Source organism: Ctenopharyngodon idella, chromosome 13, assembly GCF_019924925.1.
Source record: "Ctenopharyngodon idella isolate HZGC_01 chromosome 13, HZGC01, whole genome shotgun sequence".
In the NCBI taxonomy this organism is placed as follows: domain Eukaryota; kingdom Metazoa; phylum Chordata; class Actinopteri; order Cypriniformes; family Xenocyprididae; genus Ctenopharyngodon; species Ctenopharyngodon idella.
The window spans coordinates 22,182,775-22,197,774 of NC_067232.1; the positions used below are offsets into that span (position 1 = coordinate 22,182,775).

General features: G+C 35.4%; 1 protein-coding gene across 1 annotated transcript in view; it reads right to left on the minus strand.

Moving 5' to 3' along the window:
- Positions 1-15,000, minus strand: part of LOC127525357 (signal-induced proliferation-associated 1-like protein 2) — a 212,317-nt gene that overhangs the window by 94,644 nt on the left and 102,673 nt on the right. Inside the window, exons 10-13 of the mRNA XM_051917853.1 lie at positions 9,054-9,296; positions 5,011-5,163; positions 3,228-3,337; positions 2,700-2,782 (exon numbers count right to left, since the gene is read on the minus strand). Coding sequence (XP_051773813.1) covers positions 2,700-2,782; positions 3,228-3,337; positions 5,011-5,163; positions 9,054-9,296 — 589 coding nt within the window. The remainder of the gene's footprint in view (positions 1-2,699; positions 2,783-3,227; positions 3,338-5,010; positions 5,164-9,053; positions 9,297-15,000) is intronic.

A 15,000-nucleotide genomic window follows, 5' to 3' on the forward strand; every position in this document is an offset into this window, starting at 1 on the left:
CGTAATAAAGGGCGGAATTCCTTATATGGGCACTTCTCCCGGAAGAGCACGCTTCGTTCTGTTTACGGAAATCGTCGGCAGCGCTGCACAGGTCTCGCTCGAGAAAGATTTGTCACTTTGTTTTTAGACTACAAAATCAAGCTTAAGAACCCAGCGTTAAGCTGAGAGTTTTGTGCTCACGCATTACATTGATGCGCTCTCGACATAATTGCAATCGCGTTTTTATTGGTTAAAATGAATGGAGAATATCTCGTGGCTGCTCGAGCCCTCAGGATCGGCGCTTATGTATTTATAAACAAGGCCCAGTTCTACGCTGGATTTACAGATCATTTGAAACTGAAAGATGGAGCGGTCACAGCGGTAATGATCCCGGTCATGAGTCGGAACCGCAGGTGGAGAGTAAAACTGCCTCAAATGTCTGTTTTGTTGGCAATCGGCGCATAAGTGTAAACAACAGGAATGTATAGTGAATCAAAAGTTATCCAGGGATAATGTGATGGTGTATTGTGTGTTTAAATACATTTGTTTAGCTGACCATCAATAGCTTCGCTACGCAAAAGCTGCGCGTGCTCGTCACTCTTTAGCTCCGCTCACACTGCACGCCTCCAGGAGCTCGGCTGTTTTCGGAAAGACTCTGTACAGCATATCTGACTTTTATAAATATGATAAAACTAAAGACGTTTTGGAGATATGAAGGATGCTATACTACTCTATAGTAGAGCTGCATGATTAATCGTAAAAAGATCACAATCTTGATTCAAGCTTCCACGTGATCCTACTTTATTAATGACAACGATTCTCCCGCATCTATTAAACCTTGGACAAAATCATACCGGAACGTTCAAATCTGTGTTCGTGCTGCCAGAGCCAGAGAGAGCTGTTTTGAATCACACTTTAGTTATAATCTGTGTTACAAATATTCACATTATCACAGAAGTACTGAGATATAAGTTTTAAGTTAATATTTAAAAACCGATGTCTACGATAGCGATCAAAATAGAGCAAACTACGATTTGAAACGAACTTGGCATGTCAAATAACGGTTGTATCAATTACATCTAATTCCACTAGGTGGCGACAACTGACTGTTAAAAAATGTATTTGTCATTGAATTGTTAATTCAAAAGATTCGTTCAAAAACACTGATTCATCCAGCAATGAAACAAGTATTTATTAATGAGTCATTGAATTCATTCAAACCCATTTTTTAAATAATTCATTCAAACATTTTCCAGCAATTAGAGTCAGCAGTTTATATTTTGTCAGAACCTCTAGTAAATTACATGTTATTTTGTTTGGTTGTATATTCAGAATCGTGGGAGAATCGTGATCTCTATTTGAAACCAAAAAATCGTGATTCTCATTTTATCCAGAATCGTGCAGCTCGACTCTACAGGTACTCAAGATTAACATGAGACTGGCAGAACTGTGTGTTACCTACCCTTTAATAAAATCTTAAAACGCCATTGGCATTTTTATAAAAAACATTTTTTTAAATATATTTATGCCAATAATTATGATAATATTTTCTAATTATGATCACATTTTATTGGGTAGAAACTTTAGTATCTCTGAGATTATTAATTATTATTTCATATTTCCAATTAGTTTTTATTTTTGTATTTTCCATTTTGTATTTAATTTTTATTTCAGTTTTAATTGTAGTATATTAAGTTAAACTATATATATATATATATATATATATATGTATATGTATATATATATGTATATGTATATATGTATATGTATATATATATATATATATATATATTTTTTTTTTTTTTTTATATATTTTATTTGATTTCAGTTAACGTAAGTAACAAACATCTTTTTTATGGTTTTAGTTTTAATTAACTATAACAACCCTGATTCTTCTGAAATATGTTTTTAAAAACCTTATTTAATTTCCTATATATAATTTTAATTATAATTATTTTAGTTACCTACAGACACTCCTAGTTTCAGTAAATTAAAAAAAGTCAAATAAATAAATAAATAAAACTTCATCATTACAGCAGATACCAAAGGAAAATCTATTAGCCTACATGAGGAAGGGCTTCGAATATTATTGTAGACAATAGAGGTCCTCGGACTTAAAAATCTTGGGAACTGCTGTTTTAAAGGGCTAGTTCACCCAAAAATGAAAATAATGTCATTAATTACTCACCCTCATGCCGTTCCACACCTGTAAGACCTTCGTTCATCTTTGAACACAAATTAAGATATTTTTGTTGAAATCCGATGGCTCAGTGAGGTCTCCATAGCCAGCAATGACATTTCCTCTCTCAAGATCCATTAATGTACTAAAAACATATTTAAATCAGTTCATGTGAGTACAGTGGTTCAATATTAATATTATAAAGCCATGAGAATATTTTTGGTGCGCCAAAAAAACAAAATAACAACTTATATAGTGATGGCCGATTTCAAAACACTGCTTCATGAAGCTTCGGAGCGTTATGAATCTTTTCGCTTTATAATATTAATATTGAACCACTGTACTCACATGAACTGATTTAAATATGTTTTTAGTACATTAATGGATCTTGAGAGAGGAAATGTCATTGCTGGCTATGCAGGCCTCACTGAGCCATCGGATTTCAACAAAAATATCTTAATTTCTGTTCCTTCTTGCTCTTCTTGGCAAAATCACAGTCATCACTTTTACTCTACCGGAGTGTCAATGGGAATACTCTTACCCGCGTCAACTTGTTCGGTGAATCCTTGCCTCTTTCCTTCAAAGAGTTGAGGATCTTGGTGGAAGGGACGTGCCATTTCGCCTCTGTGAAGATAGAATAACGGATAAGCTTTGAGATTCCCAGAACATCTGATTAAAGTGAACATAAGAGCGTAGAAACGGTCTAATATGATCTCTAGCTGGTCCAGACTGGTCATTAGATGGTGCAAACTGGTCTAGACGGTTAGGCGGCCATCTTAGACCGTCAGTAGGGCTGTTAGACCTTGGAGCAGCAACTAATCAGATATGATATTCTAAAAACCAGATTGACCACAATAACTAGGGCTGCTAATAATGACCATAACACTAGCGATTTGGTTTTAATTAATCGTGCAACCCTAAAAATAACCTATGTTTTCCCAGAAGACTATTTGTTTTAAACAAGGAACTGTATAATTTCCAGTATATTTTCAGGTGCAGCAGTTCATGTCTAGCTGACCTTCAGTCTTATAAAGGACAACTACAAAGTGAGGCTGTGTTTGAATCACACCTGCAGAGCGAGTTCTCTCGAGGGTGGGCTCCCTCTCCCTCAGCATCTCCCCGTCTCCCAGCATGCCCTGGGCTTCAGCAGAGCGCTCATGGAGCACGGGAGACTGACACCTGTGGATGGAAAAGGCTGGAGATTAGCCCTTTTGGGAATGGAGGAAAATGACTTCAATCAGCCAAGTTTTTGTTTTTTTGGGGGGCTATTCATCTTTCATTGCAGTGCACTGATGTACAGTTAGATTGAAACACCTCCAGCTGTGATTAAAGTCACTACGTATGAGGACACGTCCAAATTCATATAGCAATAGCTCATTTCTTTATACTGATACTGAAAAATGGCAGGCTTGATTGGATTCATTATGGATCGATTATCTCACACACTATTGACTTCCTCTCAGGGGAACGAGACGTGTGAAATTAGCCAAAAATGTGCTGTGCTAAAGACTTAAAGTCTAAACGTCTTTATGGCTGACTAAAAATTTGAGTAACAATTAATAAATTAACAAATACTGTTTCCTGAACATTAATCAGGTCACTCATTACTTATCAATTCATTTCTAAAACCCAAATCAACCTATATCAGATGAATGATAAGATAAACAACAAATTGTTTTCAGTTTTTATATAAGATGAAATAAAATATATATAATTAATATTATTTATTATATTAAATGATATTAAATTTTAAGTTTAAAATTAATAAATAATATTTATTCTGACATGAACAAATGTTTTAATATTAATACATTAATAATAAATTAAACTATATTAAATAAACAAAAACAATATAAAATGTAATTAATTTCTAAAACCCAAATCAACAGTATTTTGATTTGTTTTTTTTATGTAAGATAAAATAAATCATATGGAAAAAAAATAGTTTGATATCAACAAATAATATTTGATAATAGTTTTTTTATTAATACATTAATATTAAATTAAATCATTTTAAATAAACTAAACCTATACTAAATAATATTTATAATAAAATAACAAATATTATTTAAATAATTTATCAGTGGATTTATTCATTTATATTTATTGAATTATTAATTGGACTAAAACTTAAACGGTAATAAATAAACTAAATTAATACAAACTAAATATTTAAATAACACTGATAAAAATATAAATATACTTATATTAATTGATGTATTTATTTATAATAATGAAATTATTATATATTAAACTACATTAATACTCAAAACAAAAACAAAAATGATTAATAACATTTTATATATATATATATATATATATATATTATATATATATATATATATATATATATGTATATATATATATATAGGCCACCATATCGGTATCGGACAATATATTTTAATTTTTAATGTTATTGTTATCGGCCCAATAAGAAAATTTAGCCGATATATTAAAGCTGATAAATAATGGATTATTTCTCCAGCTGAGACACTTCAGATGTGCACTGTTCGCCATGATGGTTATGAATTGCTTGAAATATGATTGAAATCACTTCAAAAAGGAAAATACAGTAAGTGCAACATGTGCAGCGCAAGTCTGTCATATAAGCTACATAATATTATAATGACAACATTATAATTGTGTGTTTGGGACGTGGCTTTTAATTATGAGACTTTTGTTTTTGTAATCAGGCTCTCAAAAATTATATAAAAATTTTGATCTAGATTTATCGGCCTATATATCGGTTATCGGCTTTCAAATATAAAGAATTATCGGTTATCGGCCAAAATTTTCATATCGGTGCATCCCTAATGTCCAGCAGAATCTGTGAGTTTGTGTTTGCATGTTACCCGTCGTATCCGGGCTGCTGGTTCCAGCTGGCGCTCCCGCAGGGTCCGGGGTCACTGGAGGACGACTGGTTACTGGGTGAGCTGCGGTAGTGTTGAGACGCCTCTCCTTTACTGCAGGACGAGATCTGAGGGTTCTCCATATCTTGTACGGTCCTATAGCGTGAGAAAGAGAGAGAACAGATGGGTTTCCATTCTCACAGCAGCTGAGGCACTGATACTGATACAGAGGAGTACGACTACAGCGGAATTCAATATGGCGTGAGCAACAGATTTCAGCTGAACGAACAAACAGAACCTGTAGAGTCAAGAAGACAACATCAGCCTGACATCTGTCTGATCTGATCACTCTGTTCACAAGAGTAACGCTGAATGTGTGTTAAAGAAAATCAAGTTTTTAATGTTGTTTATATATCTATGTGGTGTTTTTAATGTGCTTTAAGACAAACAATGTGCAAATTCATAAGTCAACGGCATTGCTGAGTATTTTCTCTTTAAAACTGCAGCGATCTAAAGACAGTTTCAAAAACGCGGTTTGAAATCCCTGGTGTTTCTGACGTCACAAACTACCTTGTAACCAATCATGTTGACGTGGAGGTGGGGTTTAGCATATCATTAAGTATTACCGGTCTGAGAAAGGCAGCTGGACCGGGAACATGGTTTGTGTAACATTAGCAACACATTATTAGCTGTTTGATAACGAGGTGAATCCAAAGGCTATTCATATTAATTACCGTTATTTCTCTGATGTTGTAAAGAGTGATAACATTGTGCAGCGTTTACCTCAGTAAGTTGACCGAGTGGATCTCTGAGCTGGTGAGTGAGTGGAGGCGGGGCTAATTATCATATTCATAGATCCTCGTATACTTAATGAGGCAAGAGTGTAGAGTTACATTCAAGCTATTTTAAGGCATGAAGAAACTTTTTCACAGGAAAAAAAAAATGTTTAAATAAGTCATTTTGGAGATCAAAGATGAGATTTAAGGGATAAAATTATTGACTACAGGGGGATTTTAAATAAGCGGCTTAATTAAACATTATTTTTTCTACTATAATGTTATCATCAATGTTGAGGAACAAATTATATTAATACATTAATAATAAATTAACTATATTAAATAAGCTAAACCAATATTAAATCAAATTTACTTAATTTCTAAAATCCAAATCAACCTAAATCAGATGAACAACACATTTTGTTTAAGATGAAATATAATATATAATATGAAATATATAAATAATAATATAATGAAGTATATAAAATATTGTATTAAATAATATTAATATTAAATTGTTTAATTTATATTTGTTATAAAAATGAATACATGTTTTTTATTAATAAATTCATATTAAATTAAATTGTTTTCAATAACCTAAATCCACACTAAATAAAAATGTATAATATAATTTAATTAATTAATTAATGGATAATTGGGATAATTAGGCAACACACAGTGATTAAACATCAATCACTTTAATCTGACATCAATAATGGTCAGATTATGCTTTAAAATCGATTTAAATCATTTTAAGTTAAATATTTTAGTGCAATTTACCTTTTATTTACTTGACATTTGGGCAAATGTGCATTTTTGGTTTTCCATGCATACAGAAGAAAAAATTTTCAAGATTTTGCCTGAATGTTAAGTAAATAAAACGGTAAATGCAATAACATATTTAACATAAAACATGGTTTAAATCTAAAAGCATGATAATCTGATCGTTATTGATGGATGCATACTACAATAATAGCACGAGTAGAATGGTAATATGTTATTCCGAACACCACTAATGGATGCCTCGCTAAGAACCGTCAGTGATCCAATCATAGGCCACCTCGCAAAAGTACCGGTCATGAAAACTCAAGCATCTGATATTCCCGCTCCTGCAATGCTTTTCTGTTTCCTCCCGGCCGTCAGCTTTAATGGGAATCAGCAGTGGTCTCATTCTCCATGCATACGTCGCACACGCCTTCAACAGCCGCAGAACGTGAAGTGAAGAAACGTAATGAAGGTGATTTCACCTCTCGCCTGCCCAAACAGGCCGACGTCAGTCTGAAGCAACGATGCACAGACCAAAATGCACAACTGGCACGGTGACTCTGTGCACAAACAATGCCACTGGACAATACGCATGCTTGTATTTTAACACATCACTGTGACAGATGCCAAGTCCTTTAACACTGGTAAATATTTTGTGAAAAAAGTGTGCAAACATTGCCATATCAATGTTCAAGTGGTTGCTAGGACATTACTGTCCAGTGTGTTTTTAGTGATAGTATTAATGCATCACCAATAAGAGAAGAAGCACAGTTCAGTGGCGTTACTGACGCGACGCACAGCTCTCTCCACATGCGGTCTCACAGAAGAGTCTGGAAAGGTCATCAACACCACGAGGGGCTTCCAAGTAAGAACAAATGACCACATTATAATATTTGAAAGGCATATCGCATGCATACCAAATACAGGAACCTGAATTCATGATGTTCTGGGTCAGTAAGTATGCCAGGAACACTGGAAATGCAACACAACACTTTCCAGCAGCAAGTAAATGATAGTGCACACTGAAAACGACAATGTTGCACGACACGGCATGACCGCAGACACATATTTATGCACTGCAAAAGAGTATTTTTTGTCGTTTCCCAGTTAAAATATCTAATAAATATCTTAAAATGATATAAATTTACTCAAAAAGCAATACTGCATACAATATTAAGACTTGTTTTCAAAGATTGCATCTTGAATGTAAGTGTATTTTGTCTTACTGCACTGGCAGATTTTGTTTTACTTGTTTTTAACTAGTTTATGGCAGTGCAGTAAGACAAAATACACTCATATTAAAAACACGATCTAAATGGAAACAAGTCTCAACATCTTATGCAGTGTTACTTCTCAAGCAAATTATAATATTTTAACTGGAAAGCAAAGCAAAAAGACTACTGTAATTGAAAACTTATTAAGAAGTAATTTTTTTTTTGCATTATGGAGCAATTATCCCTTATTCCTAAAATCAGAAGAACTAATGATAAAATGTAAAAAGGAAAATTAAGGAAAATCCATCAGACCTTGAGAATGCAACTGGGGATTATATTGCAAATTTAATATCGAAAAATACACCAAAAATACACAATCGTTTCTGTTGTGAAACTCTTTATCATGTCACACTTCCTTCATCCTGCTGTATTTTTCATGCATTTTAACACTCTACTTTCGCCTTATGAAATCTAAATTAATCTGATTCATTCACAGGAAGATGATTAGGGCCATATGAAATCAGTTTTATTTATCCCAAATTCAGTTTTATTTATCCCAAATTCCATGTTTTTCTGTTTTAATTTTTCTTGATTCTATTTAAATAGTTTAACTACATTTTAATAATCAAAAAGCTAATCAATTGCATTCATAAAACTTTAATAATTAATTTAAATTTTTACAATAATAGGGCCCAAGAAAATGTTAGATGTTCTGTTTTTCTGTTTCAGTTTTTCTGGATTAAAGATTTAATACAAACGTATTATCATTTATTACCATTTATTATATTAAAACTGTGCCAATAAAATAAAGACATAACACATTAACAAAATAATCTTATAAAATGGTAATCAAATTCAAATTTAACAATACTTTTATTTTTTGAAAAACAAGATAATTACTTCTAAGTTTAAAACTTAGAAGAAAAATTGTGTAATATTCCTTAAAAATCAAGTTTTAACAATTATTATTATTATAACTACTACTACTATATTGAGATGTACAATATTAATATATTTATGTCACAATTTCTTCAAGTTAAACACAACTTTTATTTTGGCAGGTTGTAGTGAAGACCTTTGAGTTTCTGTGTGTATATACGATGATAGTTTTCTCAAATGAAATGGTGAAAAGCTTGTTTAGTGACTCTCAGAGCAGCTCTTTAGATGAAGATCATGTGTTCCTGTCCTCATATAGTGCGATGAGCATCACATGTGCTTGAGTATGTGTAGTAGACCAAACTGAGACACACAGACTTCAGATTTCAATAGGAAAGACACAAAAAGCTGATACCTGGGTCCATCTGGCAACTTCCTGTCGAAAGAGGTGCTGCGTGGGATGGCGGTCTGGAGGATCTGCTGGCACGGCATGCGATCGGGACCCTGGGTGGGGGATCCGCGAGGAAGAGGCTGGCCGCTGGTGGGCACACGGTGCCAGGTGGTGTTTCTTTTGAAGGGCGTCTTGTACTCGCAGGGCGTTCCTTCACTGTCCAGCTTATACTCCACCATAGGAATGCGGTAGAGCTCTGAACATCCCCTGAGACACACATGAAGAGCAGAAAATAAGCCACCAATATTTTTTGGAATAATGTGCACTTATTTGCTCATAATAGCATCAGGATTTTATTAAAGAGGATCTATTATGCCGTTTTGTTTTTGTGCTCTACTAGAACAGATTTTCATGCTTGAATGTTTATTATTTTTCCCATATTCTCCATTGTTGCAGCTATTTTTGTACAGCTAAAATAACTGGAATCGAATGACACCGGAAGCCTCGCACATTCAAGTTACTAATGGACGCACCCACATTAAAAACAAGGAGGATAAGAACTAGAAAATGCACAGAAATAGAGAAGCTGGATGAGGTGGGGTTCCTGGGTTGAAAGAAAAGAGCCCGAGGGTTCAGCGCTGCACCCTGGTCATGAAAACAGTCCAAAAAAAAAAAAAAAAAACCTTTTGCAATTCAACTCTGCTGCTATTGTCTCCATGAAGCTCTTGGGGTGAAGGGTTCACATTCTCATCTGCCATTTGCATAACCAGCCCACAGGCTCATATCAATTAGATGCAGAAGACAGCCCCAAAAATCAGAGAATGTGCATCGGCTGAAATGTGTTTTAGATTGAGCTGCATTCATCAGCTATTTCCCCATTGCCCTCTGGTTATCACTGACCTTGGCGTTCTCCAGAGGGCAGAGAACACTAGACGCTACGCTACACTTTCTGGCAGAATCTCTTGGCATGAGCAACACGGCAATGCAAAACATCCTCGAAAGGGACTTTTTTTTTTGACCGAGAAATCATGCTGGAATACATTAAAGGAAAAGATCAGCAATAAATGAAAATTCTGTCATCGTTTACCCACCCTCGTGTCATTCAGATTCTGTATGGTTTCTTTGTATGAAAAACAAGATGTTTTGTATTTTGTAGTTTTTTTGAGGTCTTCTGCTCACCAAGGCTGCATTTATTTGTTTGAAAAAACAGTAAAAACATCAATATTGTGAAATACACTGATCAGGCATGACATTATGAGTGAATAACACTGATTATCTCTTCATCACGGCTCCTGTTAGTAGGTAGGATATATTAGGCAGCAAGTGAACATTTTGTCCTCAAAGTTGATGTGTTAGAAGCAGGAAAAATGGGCAAGCGTAAGGATTTGAGCGAGTTTGACAAGAGCTAAATTGTGATGGCTAGATGACTGGGTCAGAGCATCTCCGAAACTGCAGCTCTTGTGGGGTGTTCCCGGTCTGCAGTGGTCAGTATCTATCAAAAGTGCTCCAAGGAAGGAACAGTGGTGAACCGGCGACACGGTCATGGGCGGCCGAGGCTCAATGATGCACGTGGGGAGCGAAGGCTGGCCCGTGTGGTCCGATCCAACAGACGAGCTACTGTAGCTCAAAATGCTCAAGAAGTTAATGCTGGTTCTGATAGAAAGGTGTCAGAATACACAGTGCATCAGTTTGTTGCGTATGGAGCTGCAGACCAGTCAGGGTGCCCATGCTGACCCCTGTCCACCGCCGAAAGAACCAACAGTGGACACGTGAGCATCAGAACTGGACCATGGAGCAAAAATGGTTCAGGAATGGTTTGAGGAGCACAACAACGAGTTTGAGGTGTTGACTTGGCCTCCAAATTCCCCAGATCTCAATCCAATCGAGTGGGATCTGCTGAACAAACAAGTCCGATTCATGGAGGCTCCACCTCGCAACTTACAGGACTTAAAGGATCTGCTGCTAACATCTTGGTGTCAGATACCACAGCACACCTTCAGGGGTCTAGAGGAGTCCATGCCTCGACGGGTCAGGGCTGTTTTGGCAGCAAAAGGTGGACCAACATAAGATTAGAAAGGTGGTCATAATGTTATGCCTGATTGGTGTATTATTGCAATTTATAGCTGTTTTCTATGTAAATATATAGTAAACTGTCATTTATTCCTGTGATCAAAGCTCATCATTACTCCAGTCTTCAGTGTCACATGATCCTTCAGAAATCATTCTAATATGATGATTTGCTGCTCAAGAAACATTTCTGATTATTATCAGTTAATATTTCTGTGGTTATTTATGTTTTTTCAGGATTCTCTGATGAATATAAAGTACAAAAGAACAGCATTTATTCGAAGTAAAAATCTTTTGTTACATTATAAATGTCTTTACTGTCACTTTTGAACATTATAATGCTCCTTGTGGAATAAAATTCTTCATTTCATTTATGAGAAACAGTATGCTTGCTTTGCATGAAGTTCAATGCATTGGGGAATATTGAGGTGAGTCATGTGACACATCTTTAGTTCTGGAACCCAGATGTCTCTTAAGTGTTTATCAATGACCAGAAATCAAACAAAATGCACATGCAAATGCATTAAACATCAGCTGCAGCTAACAGCATTGGCTCATGTGTTTGAAACATCAGTCAACATAAATACATTTACTGTATATCACTCACAGATGCAACATAATGAGAACCAGTTGAAAAGAAAAGTAAACTACTGAATCGAACATTTGGCGCCTCGAGCATATGAGATGTTCTACGCAGGAGAGTTTCTACAAGTCCGTTTCCCCATTAAAACGGGCTATTTAAAGTCAAATAATATCCAAAACTAGTGATAAACAATTCAGAGCATAAGCTAAATACATTTTAAAGAGGATAATAAAGATAATGTGTGTTTATCACATGATTTACTTCACTATTTACTTCCACACAGAACAAAACATTCACATTTTCCACATCAAAACCTGAAACCTCTGACGTACACAGACATATGGAGAATAATCTACAGCGTGTGAATGTGCCGATGAACACGAACCCAATCGCATTTAGGTGGAAGCTCTTAAAGATTCAATGTTGTTTTAGAAAGACACTTGATCCCACATGACCAATGAAGCAAAACTCACAAGAGTTACTCCCAACATTAGTGTTCTTATCCAAGAAAAAGTATGTATTGCTCGTCGCTCCGCTCACATTTACAGGCTCAGATTTATAGAGTGATGTTTTCCACTGCCGCCCGCCAAGAACTGCATAACGACTGAGTCAATCCTCTCACTACCGCCGTCATAATGGAAAACAGAAGCGTGTGATATAAAGGTAAGTCACTAATGACCCTGAGAAATGCAATAATGATTAGTATTGATTGACATTCATAATGCTTGTTTAAACACCTCAAGGATAATTTTGCTACTGAGTTTAGCAAAAGAATGCGATCATGCTTCATGCTCGTACGTGCTTAAAAAGGGATATATCATGAAAATCTGACTTTTTCTGTGTTTAAGTGCTATAATCGGGTCCTCTGTGCATCTATCCACCTAGAAAACGTGAAAAAGGACAACCCAGTAACTTTGTTTTGGCAAGTCTTTCTCTGCAAGCATGTGAAAAAGTGGGCCGTTTAGATTTCACTCCCCTAGTGACGTAGGAAGGGGATCTTATTATAATATTACCGCCCCTTAATCTGCACGTTTCCACTCACGGCGCCGCCATTTTGTTTTCGCAAGCGACAACGGTGTACCAATTCTAACGCCATGGCAAAAGTTAACTGCTAACTGTTCTGTCGTTGGCTGCACAGACGAGCGCTGAACACTATTTAGAGTCTCGTTAGCTTGGATAGCCTGAAGTTGACCCTGACAAGCTCGATTGATAAAAAAGGAGCGTTTCTGTCAGAGCGATATTTTGGAAAAAATATTAGACCATTCACAGCATTTGATAGCAATCATAAACGTTAGCCTGGTGTGTATGACTCTGTTTGACAAACAGGTACGCTATGTATAGTAGGCGTCCATACGGGTTTTGCACAAAAGATTAACATGACGGCACATGCTAGTCGATGAGTTGAATCAACTCCACAGCAACTACATAAATTTATCCACTAACCATTCAGAAACGTCTAAAAGTTGTAACTTCTTCCTGATTCTCTCCATCAGTGTCGACTCCGGTTTGAACAATGTAAGGCTGAAAACTTTCGTTATTTTGGCTGCGTGAGATTCTCCAGCTTTGTTGTTGTTGAGCAACCGAAGCGTGTGCTGTTAAAGCTCCGCCCTCTTCTGGAAAGGGGGCCGGGAGCAGCAGCTCATTTGCATTTAAAGGGACACACACAAAAACGGTGTGTTTTTGCTCACACCCAAATAGGGGCAAATTTGACAAGCTGTTATTAAATGATCTGTGGGGTATTTTGAGCTGAAACTTCACAGACACATTCTGGGACACCAGAGACTTATATTAGATCTTATGAAAGGGGCATTATAGGTCCCCTTTAAATCTAGCATACATTTCCCAATCCCGCACTATACAATGAAGTGAATAAAACACTGAATATATAAAGAAAAGTTTCACATTAGATCTTCAAATTAAAGGACCTTCAACTACATACACTACTATTTAAAAGTTTGGGGTCAGTAAGATGATTTGTTTTTGTTTTATTCAGCAAGGATGCATTAAATCGATCAAAAGTGACAATAAAGACATTTATGATGTTTAAATGATTTCTATTTCAAATAAATGCTGTTCTTTTTAACTTTCTATTCATTAAAGAATCATTGAAAAACTAAAATGTATCATGGTTTCCACAAAAATATGAATCAGCACAACTGTTTTCAACATTGATAATAATCAGAAATGTTTCTCGAGCACCAAATCAGCATATCAGAATGTCTTCATGTGACACTGAAGACTGGAGTAATGATGCTGAAAATACAGCTTTGATCAGTTTACTATATATTTACTTAGAAAACAGCTGTTTTAAATTGTAATAAAATTTCACCATTTTTACTGTATTTTTTGTTCAAATAAATGCAGTCTTGGTGAGCAGAAGAGACTTCTTTAAAAAAAAAAAAAAAAAATTTTGAATAGTGTATATAATAAAATAAAACTACATTTTTACATTAAATCTTCAAATTAAAGTGCCTTCAAGTAAATAAATATCTGATACCATCAGGGTAACATCACAGTACTTCTTTGTAAGGGTGGGAAATCAAGCTTCACTGTGAAAAAAACTGACTTTTCCCATCAAACACACTGTTTTTACATCCTCTCTCATTTTAAAGAGCCCATATATGTCTTTTTATGGTTGCGCAGAATCCAGTCTGGGCTGGTGAAATACGGCTCTAATATTAGCCTAACCCAGAAAATCTATTTATTTACACTAGAGCAGCAGGATGTGGCCGTTCGTAACCCTGCGCTGTCCACAAGCGTTTTCCAACGTTTCTATATGAATCTTTAAACATGCCGCCCATACATCACACTAATGAGAGAAACATTTCAGATGTGTCTACACTGAAAATGACTCACTTATGGATTGAAAATGTAAACAGCGGGTAAATATTTGGTTTTCAGACTAATCAGAGAGTGTATGTAATATTATGAGGCTCTGTTCCTCAAATTCAGACCTGAAACATGAGATTCATGCTGTACAGTGTCTGTGTTTACTGCGCTGCTGAGTCCTTCCTTTAAGTAATATTTATCCGAGTGTAAAGTTCAAACATCCTGGATGCAGCGATGACATCTGGCAATTCTAGAAATATTCTGTGGTTGTTTAACTGCATCACTTGTAATTAGATTTATGCACTTGGCAGATGCTTATCCAAAGTTACTTACATTGCATTGAAGGTACATTATGCATTTGATCAGTTTTTGCATTCCCTGTGACCTGACAGCACCAAAACATAGTAGTGGTGTGTTTTACATGGGCATATTTCCTTTAGAATATGTAAAAATATAGATATCCATTATGGTTTATATTAAGTAGGTCAAATG